The following is a 20,000-nucleotide window of genomic DNA, read 5'->3' as shown; positions in this document are numbered from 1 at the left end:
CTTTACTGAAAAGCCCCCCTCCCTAATCCCTGAAAAAAAAAAAAAAATTTGTTTTACCACTGAATAAGTGAGGGTATCTATTACCCTACGTGGGATGCAAGACTATTTCGAAAGGAGAATTTTCTTGGAGTAAATATATTCAACTTTTGTGGGTGTATCTATTACTCTAAGTGGGATGTAATGGTATTTCAAAAGGAAAATTTTTTGGAGTAAATATATTCAACTTTTCTCTTTCGGCGTAGATGGAGCTCGATGTTACGCCAGATTCATGTAAAACAATCAATCACACGATCCGCTGAGTAAACGAAGGACAACAGTAATAAAGGGTAAATAGTTCATTCTTAAGGTTTTTGGAAATTAAGAGGATTTATTACAGTAATGACCGGGCAATTTGCGAAATAAACAAACAAATGACACAACGAGCTATTAGACGAGGCCAGAACGCCACGAATGAAGTCTTGGTAAAATTAATCTATTGGCTTCATTTGCGTCTGAACACTCAGGTTAATTACCGGTGCTTCTGAAGGTACCCTGCAATTACTGAAAGTTTATGCAACAGCTTTTCTGTTTCGAATATAATTCTGTAGAGTTCTAAGCAACAGCTTTTCTGTTTACAAAATAATTTTGTAGAATTCTAAGCAACGGCTTTTCTGATTCCAAAATAATTTTGTAGAGTTCTAAACAACAGCTTTTCTGTTTACAAAATAATTTTGTAAAGTTCTGACAACAGCTTTTCTGTTTACAAAATAATTTTGTAGAGTTCTGAGTAACAGCTTTTGTTTCCAAAATAATTTTGTAGAGTTCTAAGCAACAGATTTTCTGTTTAGAAAATAATTTTGTAAAGTTCTGAGCAACAGCTTTTCTGTTTACAAAATAATTTTGTAGAGTTCTGAGTAACAGCTTATGTTTCCAAAATAATTTTGTAGAGTTCTAAGCAACGGTTCTTCTCTTTACAAAATAATTTTGTCGAGTTCTCAGCAACGGCTTTTCTGTTTAGTATATAATTCTGTAGCGTTCTAAGCAACATCTTTTCTGTTTACAAAATAATTTTTTAGGGTTCTAAGCAACGGCTTTTCTGTTCACAAAATAATTTTGTAAAGTTCTGAGCAACAGCTTTTCTGTTTACAAAATAATTCTGTCGAGTTCTAAGCAACAGCTTTTACGCTTAGAATATAATTTTTGTAGAGTTCAAGGTTTCCGCAGTCAACTGCTTTCGAATTGTCAATTCCCTTACTGTTTTCATTTGAAAACAATACCTCACCGTACATAAACGCAGCGAAAATAATTCAGAGAAATGAGAGAGAGAGAGAGAGAGAGAGAGAGAGAGAGAGAGAGAGAGAGAGAGAGAGAGAGAGAGAGAGAGAGAGAGCACGTTACTGGTTCCAGCAACATCACGTTGAATGAAAATACGCCTCTTGCATGAATAGATCTCTTTGACAGACGGCACAAATAAAAAGGATTTTTTTTTTTTCCCGAGAACAAATATATTTAAAGCTTCTGTTCTGTTCGACCTGGTCGCCAGCCATAGCCGTGAAAGCTTGTCCACGTAATATCTGAATATCTCCTGTGCGTTTGTCAGTGTTTTAGAGGAGGAAAATTAGAGGCTTCTCACATGAGGAATTTAACACTGTAATGAATTGAATATACAATTGAATATAGAATTTAGGCCAAAGGCCAATCGCTGGGACCTATGAGGTCAATCAGCGCTGAAACTGAAATTGAGAGTAAAATGTTAGAGAGGTGTAACAGGAGGAAAACCTAAAAGCAGTTGCACTTTGAAATAATTGTTAGGAGCGGGTGCATAGCAAGATGGAAGAAAGATACTATGAATGGAGAGAGTAAAAAGAATGAAAGGGGTTGCAGCTGGAGGCCCAAGGAAGGGACGCTGCAAAGAACCTACAGTGCGCCTCGTGAGGTGCACTGACGGCACTAACCTCCCCCCCCCGCCCCCCCTACGGAGCGTATGTTTTGAGACATACAAATGAGCAGATTCGCTTTGTGCGCTCGTGTTTGCCTTACATAATTCTCAAGCTAATTTACCCGGCAGTTATTACTGCTCTCATTATGCATAATGTGTGCACATTCCCTATTCATCATCAAGGCAAAAGGTCATTACTAACCTAGAGTGAACTTGCAGAGAAATGAATGATCCGTTTTTCTAATAACTGATTTCCTCTTTCCGTATTTCCCTTTTGTTTCTGTTACTTCTTAAGAAGGAACATCTTAATATTCTTTGGAAGTTTAAAGAATTTCAAGTCAGTGGGCCCTTTGGTGGGCTTGTTCCAAATTAATAGGATTCATCCTCTGAATAATAATAATAATAATAATAATAATAATAATAATAATAATAATAATAATAATAATAATTATGCGGGAAACAGAAGTTAGTTAATGACAGAAAACCATTGGCATCTAGATACAGTTCTGGATTCTTCTACGTCGATTATTTTCCACACTAGTGAAAATTGTCTGAAAGTTCAGAGATTCCACATTTCTGTGGAATGGAATGGAATATAAAATTTTGGCGGAAGGCCAGGCGCTGGGACCTACGAGGTCACTCAGCGCTGAAAGGGAAATTGAAAGTAGAGGTATATTTAAATGTGTAACAGGAGGAAAACCTCGCGGTTGCACTGTGAAAGAATTGTGAAGAGAGGGTGGAAAGTAAGATGGGAGAAAGGAATATGAACGGAGGAACAGTAAAAGGAACGAAAGGGGTTCCAGCTAGAGGCCGAAGAGACGCCGCAAAAAACCTCAAGTAATGCCTACAGCGCACTGCGTGAGATGCACTGATCGCACTATTCACAATATCTTCAGTATCGTCGACTTTTCTCAGAAAACGATAATCCACAGATTATGCAGTTCCGTGACTGCTTCTCTCTCTCCACTACAAGGCTTTGGAACTTCCTTCCTGCTCTTGTTTTCCACTCTTAAAACCGGTCTTCCTTGAGGAGGCTTAGAGATCTGTCAATTTTTTTCTAGTGAGTTTTCGGGACTGGCCTAGAAAAGGGATAGAGGCTGGCCTTCTATTGGCCTCTGGTTAAGATGGTTAGTTTCAAGTTTTCCAAAAGCTGATGCTGACTTTCTCCCTTTATACAATTAGTATTAATACTCTATACATACATACATACATACATACATACATACATATATATATATATATATATATATGTATAATATATATATATATATATATATATATATATATATATATATATATATGTATAATATATATATATATATATATATATATATATATATATATGTATAATATATATATATATATATATATATATATATATATATATATATATATATATATACATATATATATATATATATATATATATATATATATATATATATATATATAATGTATTATACACATGTGCGTGTGTGCATGTATATAATAATGCACGAATAATTTATATTCTCCACAACTAAAAATCTTAGAAAGGGCAAGCCCCGTCGAAGCAGCACTTCTAACGGTCCCAATCCACTTTGATTAATACTGGCCGTTAATCCTTCAACAGCAATAACTGATGATGGGAGATCCTCGGCGTCCCAGAGACACATCCATCAAGCGCTGTCAACGGCTCCTGACAATATTCAAATAGTTGCGTTTGGCCAAAAAGCTCTCTCGACTTATGTTTTCCCGCACGCAAATAACTCACATCTATTTCCCCCCAGCTCTCAGCCACCAATATTTGTCTTCCATTACGAAGCCCTGGTCTGCTTTCGCTCGTAAGATGAATGACCATGCAAATGGCGAACCGCTTGGATTCATTAATCAGCTCGCTTCTATGGCGTCTCCCTCTCTCTATTTCATCGCAGGGAGAGTTCTGCCAAGTTCAATGCAGAGTTTAGGCCAAAGGGCAAGAGCTGGGACCTGTGAGGTCATTCAGCGCTGATACGGAAATTGAGACAGTCAAAAGATTTGAAAGGTGTGACGGGAGGAAAACCTCAAAGCAGCTGCACTATGAATCGATTGTTAGGAGAGGGTTGAGGAAAGTAAGACTGAAGAAAGAGAATATGAATGGAGGTACAGTAAAAGAAATGAAAGAGGTTGCAGCTATGGGCCGAAGGGACGTTGCAAAGAACCTTAAGTAATGCCTACAGTGCACCGTATGAAGTGCAATGACGGCACTACCCCACCCTTAGGGGACGTTCTACTTAGCGTACTTATGTTTGTGTGTGGTCGGCCTGCCCTCTACGCAGTCCATTAAATACACATCCCTCTCTGAAACGGTTCCTTAGAAGAGCCCCTATTCTCTTCTACAGGATATTTTTATTTATATTCTCTGAACAAAAACATCGACATACTTATCACTTTAAACAAAGCACATCTCATATTCAGTTTTGGCAATACTAAAAATATAGGTCTGACAATTTTTATAATTTTTTTCGTAGCGAAATTGTCGATATACCTAATTAACCAGAAACTGAACACAATCAAGAATCAGTGAAGATATTTAATTTGTGGGTGACACAGATTTTACGTTTACCATATCTTGATTTTGAAGACTGCCGGAGAGTGCAGACCGCCGCAAGCAGATAAGATATGTATTTATGCAACTCTGTTCTACATCACAAACCGCATTCTCTTAAGAGCTGGAGGAAGGTGTGGCGAGATTTGCATTTCTTTGTCTCGAACAAAAACACCACGGAAATGGTGATACCATCATCATCATCATCACCATCATCATCTGAGCAGGAAAAAGAAGGGATGAAAAAAATAAAAAGGTGGGATATATCTTGGGTGGCCACGACTGAAATCTAATAAAAGGCCGGTGGAAGACGGATAGGCTTCCATTTCATCCGGTTTACATAAGCAAGTCTTAGCGACGGAAAAGGGAGAAACTAGGAGAGAATATTAGCCATCTTCGTCAGCGGGGGGCGCTCCTCCTCTTCTTCTTCTTCCCCAAGTAACCCAATCCCCAGCGTCGACGGCGGCCTCACTGGCACACATCCCCCTCAGCAGAAGCAGCAGCAGCAGCCGGGAGCGTCGGTCCCCCCCCCCCTCCATCTCATTTCGCGAGATGTTTCATCAGGAGTCTCTCCCGTGACACCTCCAGCTTAATTAGCTTCCGCTGATGCCGACTGGCCCATTTATTTATTCCCGCTGCCGTCGGGAGATAAGTCTTCCTCCCTAATGCCCGAATGTATACCCGTCCGTCGTTTCTAAAGGCCCCGCTGGGGCGATCCGCCTTCCCCGACATATCCCTTCCCCCCCTCCTCCTCCTACGCTGACTTTCCTTCTATTATGGCTCATACAAAGTGCAAATGATTCATCTGGCCGAGCGAATAACCTTTCCGGATAACGGAAGTACTTGGTAACGGAGCGAGTGCCTTTGTTGCAAATGATTCACCTCGAGCAACGAATGAAGCTTTTGTTGCAAATGATTCACCTTGGGCAACGAATGAAGCTTCTGTTGTAAATGATTCACCTCCAGCAAAGAATGAAGTTTTTGTTGCACATGATTACCTTGAGCAACGAATGAAGCTTTCGTTGCAAATGATTCACCTTGGGCAACGAATGAAGCTTCTGTTGTAAATGATTCACCTTGGGCAACGAGTGAAGCTTTTGTTGCAAATGATTCACCTCCAGCAACGAATGAAGCTTTTGTTGCAAATGATTCACCTAGCCTAAATTTACGCTCCCAGGTAACAGAACCATTTGACAAAGTGATGCTTTCGAGCGTCTGCGATTCACCTGGAATTAAACAATGTTACCAGATAAAGGGAAGTACTTGACATCGGAAACGCCTTCCACTGCAGATGATTCATCTGCTGCAGCAGATAAAACTCTCAGACAGCAGAAGCTCTCGACAAAGTAACGGCTTCCACTGTAAATGACTCATCTGGTGCAGCACGTAACGTTCCCTAAGAACGGAAATACACGTATTTGACAATATATCTTTCTCAGTAGGACGAGGCAAGAAGCAGCCACACTGACATTCCTGGACATCAATAAGTAGAATTTTTTTATGCATACTATTCTATTCCTGATCGCAAATACTTCAACTCATACGAAATTCAACTTTGTATCTTGAAAATTAAAGAAATTAGAGCAGGTTGAATTTCCAAAACTTTGACGGCTTATAACTCAAACATTTTTATTGTGGCGAGAGACCCCTCTAATGCTGAACGCCTCATTTCAGAAGCTATTTTCTTTATATGCAGACCAATTGAACGTGGAAATAAATGCCCCAATCATACCCCGGACCACATAGTCAGACCGACCTCTTAATGTATGGAAGCTCAAGCAAATGGGAGGAGATACACGCACACACGCACACACACACAGCCAGCCGAACTTTGACAGATACTGAAATGTGCAATTTGTGAATTTCTGAACTGACCTCTCCAGGGAAAATACGGGAAGAGGAGGCTTGAAGGGTGAAATAGTATATAAGAAAGTGTATTGCATTTCCATATACAGTATTAGTTTCCCGTGCGCACCACTGGTAGTCTACAGGCAATAAATCCCACGTCCGGACTTGCGGTCGTCTAGTCATAGACTAGACGAAACAATGGCCTCTAAATAAGTATACTGAATGAGGGTACGTCAGTGCGACCTTCGGCAAAGCACGTCACGCACTTCTCTTCTATCACCACCAATTTTTGACGGTATGGGGACAATAGAATAAGAGAATAAGAAAAATCACGGTCACAAAAAAGAGAAAATCCGCAATTCGACGAAAGGTTCGTAAAACTCCCCGAGACGAAGGTGACACAAACAAAGATGTGTGTGAGAGAGAGAGAGAGAGAGAGAGAGAGAGAGAGAGAGAGAGAGAGAGAGAGAGAGAGAGTTATTGATTTCCTACCAAAGATCAGACATGTGAGACACTCCGCCGACGGGACGAGAAAGAAAAATAGTGCGAGGGAGGTAATGATCACAACTGGAATGGGGAATTATCTTACTTACCACTGCTAAGAAACCTATTTTCTTCCAACATTACTGAGAAAAAGAATTACTCACTTTTATTTTAACTGGTTTTGTATCGGCTGATAGTCCTGGCCATAAAAACCAGTATCGGCTGATAGTCCTGGCCATAAGGTCCATACCAGTCTCCTCTTATAAACACGTTCGAAAAAATAAAAACTCCTATTGAACAAGAGGCCATGTCAGCTTAAGTCCAGCCTAATTTAAAGCAACCACTATCGCTGGCAAATGATCGAGTGATTATTTCACTTCTAAACAAACATTTGGCCTCACAGCAGAAAGGAGCATCAATGCTGAAAAACGAGATATTCTGAACTGAAGAATAAAAAAACTCGACTGATTATCCTCTACCCGAACCCAATGCTTAATGATTATCCAGAACAAGAACCGTAGACTTCACTCATACACAAATACGCAAACCAATTAGATTCCATTGCGAGAATCCTTCGCATTGAAAAGGTCACATTCCATAGAGTGAGTTGATAAGCAGCACGCGACTCGTCAGCACATAGAGTAGATGGACAGTGCCAGGGATATAGCCCCAGAAATTCATTTGCAAGAATATGATAGATAGACAGATAGACAGACAGACAGATCGAGTATACAGCTTAGGTCGAAGGCCACGCGCTGGGACCTATGAGGCCATTCGGCGCTGAAAGGAAAACCTCGCAGTTGCACTATGAAACATTGTTAGAGTAGGGTGGAGAGTAAGATGGAAGGGAGAATATGAATGGAGGTACAGTAAAAGGAATGAAAAGGGTCGCTGCTAGGGGCCGAAGGGGCGCCTATGACAACACAGAAGCAACATTTCGTTTTTTTTTTTTTTTTTTTTTTTAGTTCCCTTTTTCCAGACATAAAACAAAATGTCTTCAAAAAGACAGCTGCAGTAATTTCCGGTTCCGAAGGATCAGGCAAAATAAAACATTTTGTCCCAGAAATGTTCATAGTAGCTTTATATATATATATATATATATATATATATATATATATATATATATAAAAATATATATAATATATATATATATATATATATATATATATATATATATATATATATATATATATATATTTATACATATATAAAATAAATATATATTTTTATATACATATATTCATATACAAACACACACACATATACATACATATATATATATATATATATATATATATATATATATATATATATATATATATATAAAATATTATTTTTTTTCAAATAAACTGTCTGCAGCAGTCTCCAGTGCAGTGCGTCTCGGTCAAAATGAAGAAAACATCATTAAAATTTTTGCGACATTTTTCCAGCTTCGAAATATGCAAGATACGTTCTCTCAACGGAGTGTTTATTTACAGAAGTATCTAGCACGGAAAAGAAAAGACGCGACGAAACATTCTGGCACTCGGAATTTTTGCAGGATTTGCAGATACGAGAAAAAAAAATCATCAAAGAGAAACATCCCGGTTAAAAGATCCAATGGTTTTACGCTGCGTCTCTTTTTTTTTGTACAGAGTCAAAGGGACGATAATAAACAAATAAAAAAATCCTCATAAAACTGGTATGTTTGTTTTTTTGTTTGTGTGTTTGTTTAGCAATTCGCTCTGATCTTCATTACTGGCGTTAAGATTACGGCAATCAAAACTATTTGATCGCGCCAAAAATTCCATCTCATATAAAGTGTGAATTTGAAAATTGTCAATTTGTCCTCGTCTACGTTTCAAAGTAAATATCTGGCTGTACAATACTGGACTGAACATCAGTCAGTCTGGACTGAACACCAGCCAGTCTGGACTGAACACCAGCCAGTCTGGACTGAACACCAGTCAGTCTGGACTGAACACCAGTCAGTCTGGACTGAACACCAGTCAGTCTGGACTGAACACCAGTCAGTCTGGACTGAACATCAGTCAGTCTGGACTGAACATCAGTCAGTCTGGACTGAACACCAGTCAGTCTGCTATGGGCTCGGTCACTGAATTGAATATAAAATTTAGGCCAAAGGCCAAGTCGGGGTTGTAGATTGATGCCATGGAAGGGACGCTGCAAAGAACCTTAAGTAATGCCTACAGTGCACCGCATGAGGTGCACTGACGGCACTACCCCCCTACGGAAGTATGTTTGGTACCAGAACCTTCCTAGGAGCATATTTAGGGAAATTTATTTTTTAATCGTTAAATATTTGAAACATTCTATTTTGATAGGAAGGCCGGGGAGAGAGAGAGAGAGAGAGAGAGAGAGAGAGAGAGAGAGAGAGAGAGAGAGAGAGAGAGAGAGTGTTTGTGTATACTCTCAATCGTAAGAACTTTCTTCACAATTCCTTAATACAATGAAACTTGAGCACATAGTCAAAATATCTCCGAAAAATGAATCGAGCTCACGCGGGCCAATTATAGAACAATCCCATCTAATTTTGACGAAAATTCCCATAATCCCTCGAGAATGGCTGTGGGCTCGTGCACAAACTTACACACACACACACACAAACACGCATACTCACACCCTTCCTGTTTACTTGCAAAGCTTGCGTGTAATGCATCGCTTTAAGAATGTAATTTCCCCCATTACAGCTGATACTGTAGCCTCTAAATACTGGGAAATACTGTACTGCGGAAATACATATTTAGCTTAAAAGGTTCATGATGCTGCCTTGTTCACTCTTCCATGGAACATGTGCACCTTTTTTCCAGTTAGTTTTGATGATGCTCTCTCTCTCTCTCTCTCTCTCTCTCTCTCTCTCTCTCTCTCTCTCTCTCTCTCTCTCTCTAATAATCGCCTCATGGGTATATAAAACACAATATTCCCTTTCCAAGTTAATGCACCATTAACATTGTTCTTAACCAGCAGATGAACCAGGCGTGATATTCCCTTGTCATGTTACAAACAACGGCATTAGCACATAAAATTAATTTCCTAAGTGGTTTTGCAAACAACAAGAACTTGAAAGTAAGTGCTACGAATTGTTGTGTTATGAAGTAATTTTTATAAAGATATTGTCTGATATTTTTTGCAAACAGCAAAGTATTTTTTGATTGCTGTGGGGCCAAACCAAAGCCGCCCTCACCTGAAAATCTTAATTCATCCCTGTAATGGAAATACAAGATCACTTCGCAAGCTGGCATAAGGCCACCTTAATTCTAACAGAATAAATTCTCAAGGTTCAGATAGGGAGGAATTTTACTGGGCGTTTCACACTGACATTTGTTTCAATATATTAAATCCAACTCCCTCTGATTATTATCATCATCATAAAATGAATTGAAGTCAATGTATTCATTTATCAATAAATATTTATTAATATATATATATATATATATATATATATATATATATATATATATATATATATATATATATATATATATATATATAAAACATTCATTAATAAATACCTATCAATATCTCCGCCTGTCTCTAAAGCTTAGCCGCTGCACTTCACGTTCTCATCCGTTCCAGACCAACCCCCCATTCCCATTCCCAGATCCATTCCATGTCCAGAATCCAGTCTTCCTTTTCCATTCTTCACTTCTTTCAATTCCATTCCCTCTATACATGGTCGTCCTCTCTCTTTCCGATTCCACCCTCAATCATTTTCTCCTCCTCCACCTACCTCCTTCCCTCCCCCCACAACCAATCCTCCTCCCCCTCATCTTTCCTCATTTCCTCCACCGCAGACGCCCGTCCAGGACGAAGCTTAATCCGCTCCCTAATTATGAAGACGGCTGAATTATGAATGGCCATTTGCCGTTGTCAAAGCTGGTTAAACACGCGCCCTTTGTATTCGGATAACGAGATGTTCGAATACGGTTGCGCAAATTCGCTTAATGAGGAGGAGGAGGATGCTACTGCCACGTCCCTCCACCCACCCCCCCTTCACACACACACATACTGCCTCCTACGCCCCCTCCCCTCCCCTCCCCACTCCCTTCTATTGGTCTTATCTCCGCCAAAGTTTGGTTGTACATGGTTGACTACGAGGCGACTTTCAACCCAAGAGGAAATACGAAACCTCCGGCTTCGTTATTAAACCAACGGGGTTCAGTTTGAGGTTCGAGACGTATCCAACAACCGGCCCCCCTCTTTCTTCCCAAGACCCCCAACACCCCTCCAGAGTCCCTTCCCCCTTCCATTTCCTGGAGTTCGTGTTGGATCAGCACTGGAATAAGTCCTGGTTTTCGACATTCAAGATTTATAACGACACTATAGAGCATGAAGTTCTCTCTCTCTCTCTCTCTCTCTCTCTCTCTCTCTCTCTCTCTCTCTCTCTAAATATACGTATGTGTGTACACACACACACACACACACACATATATATATATATATATATATATATATATATATATATATATATATATATATATTATATATATATATATATATAACATACATTATACACACACACACATATAATATATATATACAAATATATGAATGTGTGAAAAAATGATCGAATTATCGACTCCTTTCCGTGCAAATAAAAAAAAAAAACTGCAAAGTTAGTAAAGAGCATATGCAAAGGGCTGCTATATTCTTGCCTTTTTTCCAGTAGGGTAATTTTCCAATTTACCGAAGGACCCAAAAACCGAACAACAGATATATACTAAAAATGCACCTGAGGGTTTTATCTCTGCTTAAACAGCTTTACTGAAGGCAAACGAAGCCCTGAAAATACTGAGAGACTGAGTGAAAAGAGGAGAAGAAGGGACAATTAAAATTCACGCCCCAGAAACAAGGGATGCCCGAATGCAAGGATACTAATGTCATCATAAGGACCTAATCTTGTTTATGTAATCAGCGAAAAATCCGTTATGACGTGGCCAAATTACGCTAATATCTTCCCTAATGTTTGTCGTAATTAGCTATTACAGCTCGTCAGACGAAGCTCAATTAGGGATGATTTCCTGCGTCCAGGACAATGGGGAATGAACGTTAACGAAAGCTTCAAGTACAAGAATAAGAAGAAGAAGAAGAAGAACATTCGCTTAACCACACAAAGGCCTCTAATGCAGGCGCCTATCTCTCTTGGCTCTTCGGCGAAGCCTCGAGAGAGCTTTGTTGACATTAATACATTTTTTATCCATTTATCTATTTATCAATTCATTTCTTTCTTTTTTTAGTAAGTGGGATCTCTTCTTTGCTTCCTCTTACTTCTTCCTAGTGAATGCCATATTCTTTGGAAGCTTGAATTTCAAGTCAATGGCCCCTGTAGTGGGCTTGTTCCATATGAACAGGTTTCATTTACTGAATAATAATAATAATAATAATAATAATAATAATAATAATAATAATAATAATAATAATAGGACTTGGGATATCTTTGTTGACATTAATACTTTTTTTACCTTTTTATCTATTTATTATTTCTTTCTTTTAATAAGTGGGATCTCTTCTTTCTGTATTTTCCTTTACTTCCTCTTACTTCTTCCTAGTGACACCACAGACTTTGGAAGCTTGAATTTCAAGGACTAAAAAAGGACTAAAATGGATGTTTTTCATTTCAATGTTTAACAAACATTTAAATGGAAAAAAAGGACTAAAAAACTTTTTTATTTCAATGTTTAACAAACATTAAAATGGAAAGAAGGACTAAAAATTATTTTTTTTTCATTTAAATGTTTAAAAAACCTTTAAATGGGAAAAAAGCACAAAGCATTTTTTTTCCATTTCAATATTTAATAAACATTAAAATGGAAAGGACTAAAAATTATTTTTTTTATTTCAATGTTTAATACACATTAAAACGGAGAAGATGGACTAAAAACTGGATGGACTAAAAATTATTGTTTTCATTTCAATGTTTAATAAACATTAAAATAGAAAAAAAGAACTAAAATTTATATTTTTCATTCCAATGCTTAATAAACATTAAATTGGAAAAATGACTACATTTTTTTTATTTCAATGTTTAATAAACATTAAAATGGAAAAAAGTACTAAATATTTTTTTATTCCAATGCTTAATAAACATTATAATGGAAAAATACTAAAAATAATTTTTTTCATTTCAATGTTTAATAAACATTAAAATGGAAAAAATACTGAAAATTATTTTTTCCATTCCAATGTTTAATAAACATTAAAATGAAAAAAAGGACTAAAATAATTTTTTTTATTGCAAATTGACCTTACAACAGAAATTCTAATGGACAAAACTAAACCAAAAAAATCAGTGTTTGCAAATTGGGAGACACGTAGCCATTACAAACCCAATTACCAATGAATAAGACCAGTTTAGAATTTCCATCGTGGCGACAAACTTCCACATCTACAAGAACAATAATTTGTCTTTCTATTTTATTTATTTCGGGATGAAAAACTGCATTATCAGAATCACCGCGAAGGGATCACGGGCAAAAGGACTAATAATTTCGGCTGAGCAGATACCGAGGCATCGATCTGATCTGGGCCAAGCGATGTATGCACCATTGGATTCTGGCGTTGGGCCGCTAAGTGTATTAGTAACCGTGTCTGTGTGTGTGTGTGTGTTTCTGTGTATGTGTGACTGTGTGTGTGTGAGTGTATGTGCGCTTGGTCAAGCGTGCTCATAGAACGGCTTTGACAATATTAACTAGCTTCAAATGCATCCGCCCTTTGGTGAGGGTTGCAAGGTTGGAAGGAAGCCGAATGGATCTCTCTCTCTCTCTCTCTCTCTCTCTCTCTCTCTCTCTCTCTCTCTCTCTCTCTCTCTCTCTCTCTCTCACTATATTTGCTGGACCTTCCCACCAAAGAGCCTCAGGATCGATCCCCGGAGAATGGAAAATGCTATTAGAAGCATTTCCTTAAATCTTCACGTCTCAATGTTGCACCTGGTAATCAGTCGACTGTTAGGGTCGCAGAGAAAATTAAGATACGTGACTGATGAGCCTTCATCGTATCTCTGTAGAGTTCAGAGGACGCAAACCTCAGCCAGGGCTGGGCAATCAACCTTCCCCGGCCACCCCTTCAAGAGCCCCTATCCTGAGCTAGAAGACTCCCAGTGATGTAGGTCACCACTGGAGAAATTTCGGACAGTTCCACAATTAACTTTATACATTATTCTGCTGATAAACAAGCAACTAAAGAAACAAACTAACAAATAAGCTGCAAAAACAGACGAATTCTTGTGACATGCAAATACTGATATGTAAATATTCTATGTGCATATGCAATCAACAAAAATTAACTTTATATATGTATGCATATATATATATATATATATATATATATATATATATATATATATATATATATATATATATATATATATAAATATAGAAAGAAAAACAAAAAGGGCCTAATCTGAATAACAGTCAAGTGTGCAGTTTATATTTTATCACACCAAAAATCCTCAAAAATATAATCTTCACCTCATACACGTCTCCGCTACCAGCTTCCAGGTCTCCCAATGCTAAAAGGATAGGCTTTCCGTGTCCCCCCCATCTCCCCCTCCCCGACCGCCCACCCCCCCTCTACGATATGCATATTAGTCCAGCCTCACTCAACCTCTCTCATCCCACTTAGACAGGCTGAGTTTACTAATCAGCCTCAAGCTCTCTCTCTCTCTCTCTCTCTCTCTCTCTCTGCTGGAATTACAAGAGTTTCTCACACGACATTCATGTATCAAACCCTGAGAGAGAGAGAGAGAGAGAGAGAGAGAGAGAGAGAGAGAGAGAGAGAGAGAGAGAGAGAGAAATTACAAGACTTCCTCACTCGACATTCGTGTATCAAACTCTGAGAGAGAGAGAGAGAGAGAGAGAGAGAGAGAGAGAGAGAGAGAGAGAGAGAGAGAGAGAGAGAGAGAGAGTGTTTGATCATTCCGTTTGCACAAGTAATGGAATCAGGAAGCAATTCTGCATTTTCATCAGGAATCCTCCTCCTCCTTTCGAAGGATCGGGGAAACGGCCCTTAATTATAGGGCTTGGAGGAGGAGGAGGAGGAGGAGGGACTTCCCTTAATAGAGCACTTCGAGATTATTGGACACAAGACGCAGCAGGACTGTCTCTCTCTCTCTACACACACACACAGATATAAATAAATACAAATTATATATCATCTGTATACATATAAAATCTAACTATTTATCTAAATAAATAAATAAATATATATATATATATATATATATATATATATATATATATATATATATATATATATATATATACATATACATATATATACATTATATAATGTATATATATATATATACATATATATATATATATATATAAATTTATATACATACATATATATGTGTGTATATATATATATATATATATATATATATATATATATATATATATATATATATATATATATATATATATTATATATATATATATATATAACTAAAGTCATTTTCCCATATACAAAATAGCAACTTCAGAGGATAAATAAAAATAGTAATGGCCCCCGCTGCTCGTATTTCAACTGTTGAATCGCGGATTGAGGCTACAGACGTGCATGTACATATATGTAAGCGTGTGTGTATGTACGTATTAACGTGCGCGCGCGCGAGCGCATAGCCGCAGCAGCAGCAGCAGCATCATCCTTTGGACTAGTGGACGCGGCGTGATGAGATCGGGAGATGAGGTGTGATGCGAACTTAATTACCGTGTGAAGTCAGCCATATAACACCTCTTGATTACTACACTGGCAGGTGACGCTCTGTGACGCCGGGGTCGCCCCGTGACGCTGCTGCGTGACGCTATGTGACAAAATGAGATAGATGACGGACCAATGGCACTTATTGGCCTCCTATTTTACGATTAATTTCAATTCCATCATGGAGAGGCGGCAGACGCCTGACAGGGTTCGAGCGAGAAAGACAGCCCGCGCGTCAATCACTTTTCTTGCTCTTCTTCTGCCTCTGATGCTGCTGATGCTCGATCCACTGGTGCCAGTATCAGCGCAGTCCCTCCCTCTACTGATGCCAACATTAGCAGTCCCTTCCTCTATTGATGCCTACATTAGTGTAAGCGCTTCTCCTATTGATGCCAACATTAGCGGTCACTTCCCCTATTGATGGCACCATCAACACAGTTTGTTGTTCCATTGATGCTAACATTAACGCAATCATTTCCTCTATTGATACCAACATCAGTTTAGTCACTTCCTCTACTGATGCCAACATTATGCAGTCACTTCCTCTACTGATGCCACCACTAGTGCAGTCACTTCCTCTATTGATGCAGTCACTTCCACTACTGATGCCACAATTAGCGCAGTCGCTTCCTCTACTGATGCCTATATTAGCACAGTCACTTCCTCTGTTGATGCCAACGTGAGTGCAGTCACTTCCTCTATTGATGCCAATATCAATGCAGTCGCTTCCTCTATTGATGCCAACATTAGCACAGTCACTTCCTCTATTTGTGCCAACAAGGACGCAGACTCTTCCTCTATTGATGCCAACATCAATGCAGTCACTTCCTCTACTGATGCCACCACTAGTGCAGTCACTTCCTCTATTGATGCAGTCACTTCCACTACTGATGCCAAAATTAGCGCAGTCGCTTCCTCTATTGATGCCTATATTAGCACAGTCACTTCCTCTGTTGATGCCAACGTGAGTGCAGTCACTTCCTCTATTGATGCCAATATCAATGTAGTCGCTTCCTCTACTGATGCCAACATTAGCACAGTCACTTCCTTTATTTGTGCCAACAAGGACGCAGACTCTTCCTCTATTGATGCCAACATCAATGCAGTCACTTCCTCTATTGATGCCAGCATTCATCAGTCATTTCCTCTATTGATGCCATCGTCAACACAGTCACTTCCTCTACTGATGCCAACATCAGCGCAGTCACTTCCTCTATTGATGCCAATATAAACATCCACTATTGATGCCATATTGATGCCAGCAACAATGCAGTCACTTCCTCTGTTGATGTCAATTTTAATGCAGCCACTTCCTCTACTGATGCCAACATCAACGCAGTTTGTTGTTCCACTGATGCCAACATTAGCACATTAGCGCAGTCACTTGTTCCTCTGCTGCGGATTATTGTTTCTTTGACAATAACACTCGCTCGTCGTTTGTTTCATTGGTGCCAACATCAGTGCAGTAACTTGTTCTACTGATGCCAACACTGATCTTGTGGTGGCTACACTGCCACTATCTCCCGCTCCATCAATACCAACCTAAGTTTTTCGTTTGTTTTACTGATACCAAAGCTGCTGGAATCACTCGCACCACTCATGCCATAATTGTTGTATTCGTTCGATCCACTGTTACCAACACTGTTTGTATTCGTTCGAGCCACTACTACAAACACTGTTATGTATCAGTGTTGCCGTAAAAGACAAAAAGAAGGCTGCACCACTGCCTGATAACAACCGGTGCATGAAGAGTAAAAATTTCAATATATAAATGACAAACTATGTTACACCAATGTTCCTAATACCTTCAGAGTAGAAATGCATTCTCCTTTTCGTTGCGTAACTTGAGTTCCATTATTCTCCTATTCTTGCAGCAATTGCCCAGCCAGGTTACACCAATGGTGTCACCAAATATACCTCAAAAATACTCTAGAGTAAAAGGAGCTTAGGCTGGAGATTTCATAATAGGAAAATCACCAGAAAATTTAGAAACTCGACACCAATGGAAAAATTAATGTCATGATTCGGCATCTCTCAGTTTCCTCGTAAATCTTTTTATCACATTTGAGATAAGCAAAATACTTTTCTTTTCAGAGGAGAGGAAAGCACTGATATAAAAAATATCAGAAATGAATTAAGGAAAATATCCTGGAAAGCAAGAAAAAAGTAAAAGAAAAAAAAAATCCTCTTCAACACCATATTCCAGATATCGCAAAGACATTACAACTATTCTTCCGCTGGTTGCCAAAACTCTTTCTTTTTCACTGCACAAGATAAATAATACCATGCCAGGCCCGTAAGGTTCATTTTCCTTTGGGAAACAAATGGCAATATCGACCTTGCGCCTCCTCCTCCTCCTCCTCCTTCTCTTCCTCACAGGTCCGCAGAGAAGTAAGATGTCTGGGGGTTAGGGTGGGGGCGGGGTGAGGGGGAGGGGTAGAGTTGAGGAGAAGACTCCTGGCAGGAGTGGTCGTCTTCTTCTTCTTCTTCTTCTATTTTATATGCAAATACCTTTAGAAATCCATTCGCGACTTGGATTGAGATAGCAGCGAAGCCCGGCTCCCTCTCTTAACACAAGGATTATCTTCGCATCAAGGGGACTCAACGTCTTTTTATTTGTTTTTCTCGGGTTTTTTCTCTTTTGCAGCTGCAAAACAAGGAAAGGCTGCAATGACCAGGATTCTTGTTACTTCCATTTTTATCTTCTTGTGTTTTGCACTATTCCAAAAACACGGTAAGTCTACACGTGATGAATACTCATATGAGTCGGCCCGTCCATCACTCAAAACCTGTTATAGATCATCATATGATGACGCCCGTCCATTAAGGGTTAAGAATATTAAATTTCACAACTCCAAAACTTGGGAAGTTTGTATATGACTGAGAATCTTCCCATTTTAATCTACTTTTCCTTGTGTTTCTACGCCTCCAAAATGAGGGAAGTGTATATGCGACGAAAATCTTCCTATTTGTTTTATTTGCCTTTTCTTGTTAGTAGAAAATCCACAAAATAAGATGGTTTCTAATCCACGTAACAATGTCGTGTCGTCACATTTATCAGATCTACCCAGCAACTTCCAAAGATTTCAAAACTACCATCGCCTTACCATACCGAACCCTTGGACTGCAGTTGATCAAATCTCCTTCAAAAATCTATACCATCCCAAATCTCTTTTTCCTCTTCAAGCCAAGTTCTTTAAGGAGTCCTCCATACGCATTTTTCAACTGAATGTCAAGAAAAGTGTTATGCTTTACTACGGACGAACAAGGTTTAACAGGTTATTTTCAATTTTCAAATTTAAAACTTTTAACTTTTGTCATTCTGAATATAAATCAATGCTCAAATACAGCGTTCACCGTATTTATATTACAGAACGCTGAATCAAAAGTGAATCAAATCAAATGTTTACAGACAGAACTACGGAGGAACAGTGGTTAGTGTCGTGGTATGCCACTAAGATGTGGCGGGTTCGCGTCTCCACCCAGGGCGATGAAATATCACTGGCCCTGTATCATGATCAGTTACTGCTGCAGTGTGGGGTCTGTGGTGGAGGTTGAAACCTCCATTCTTTGGAGGCTTGAAGAACTTCAAGTCAATGGCCCCTTTGGTGTGCTTGTTCCACGTGAATAGGTTTCATCTACTGAAATAATAATAATAATAATAATAATAATAATAATAATAATAATAATAATAATAATAATAATAATAATAATAATAATACCGGATGAATTGCAACTTCCTTCCTCGATTAAGTCTCTATTTTCCTTGCAAAATAAAATTGAAGACCTTTCATGACGGAGCTGAATATGTCATAATAATGTCATCGATTATTTCGGCTGACTGGGAAGCAAAAAAAGAAATTTAAACAATCCCTATTGAAAAGATATACCACAGGAGTCACAGAAGAAAATGATAAAAGAATGATTAAAAGGTACTAATAATGTACAGTGGAAAAAAAAAAAAACTTTTGGAAATTCCCAGGTTATCTCTCTCTCTCTCTCCTCCTTTAAATATTCTAATGGATTACAACGTCTCTTCCACCTTCTCTCTCTCTCTCTCTCTCTCTCTCTCTCTCTCTCTCTCTCTCTCTCGTCTTCCTTAAATATTCTAGTGGATTATAAAGCATCTCTCTCTCTCTCTCTCTCTCTCTCTCTCTCTCTCTCTCTCTCTCTCTCGTCTTCCTTAAATATTCTAGTGGATTGTAAAGTATCTCTCTCTCTCTCTCTCTCTCTCTCTCTCTCTCTCTCTTCCTTTCATGTTCTAATGGATTATAACGTCTCTTCCACGTTCTGTGTGTGTGTGTGTGTGTGTGTGTGTGTGTGTGTGTGTGTATGTGTGTGTGTGATCCGTGGGAGCCATCAGAGACCCAATTTACCTCCTATCAAGGATTGACCGTGGACGCCGATTGGGATGGAGATGAACCTTGATGAAACGGGAAATAGCGCAGGGGAAGGAGGAAGAGTTAAGGCAAAGACGAAGAACGG

General features: G+C 38.8%; 1 protein-coding gene across 1 annotated transcript; it reads right to left on the bottom strand.

Moving 5' to 3' along the window:
* Positions 1–15,849: 15,849 nt before the first annotated feature.
* Positions 15,850–16,650, bottom strand: LOC136855766 (protein rtoA-like). The gene has a single exon (XM_067133123.1). The coding sequence runs from the start codon at positions 16,648–16,650 to the stop codon at positions 15,850–15,852; it is 801 nt and encodes a 266-aa protein (XP_066989224.1).
* Positions 16,651–20,000: the final 3,350 nt, after the last annotated feature.

Source organism: Macrobrachium rosenbergii, chromosome 33, assembly GCF_040412425.1.
Source record: "Macrobrachium rosenbergii isolate ZJJX-2024 chromosome 33, ASM4041242v1, whole genome shotgun sequence".
Classification (NCBI taxonomy): domain Eukaryota; kingdom Metazoa; phylum Arthropoda; class Malacostraca; order Decapoda; family Palaemonidae; genus Macrobrachium; species Macrobrachium rosenbergii.
Note: the sequence above shows the minus strand (reverse complement) of the source record. Positions and strands in the feature narration are given on the sequence as shown.

Excerpts from the sequence above, each read along its gene's own strand:
- LOC136855766 (XM_067133123.1), bottom strand. The coding sequence starts at position 16,650 with ATGAATGCTGGCATCAATAGAGGAAGTGACTGCATTGATGTTGGCATC.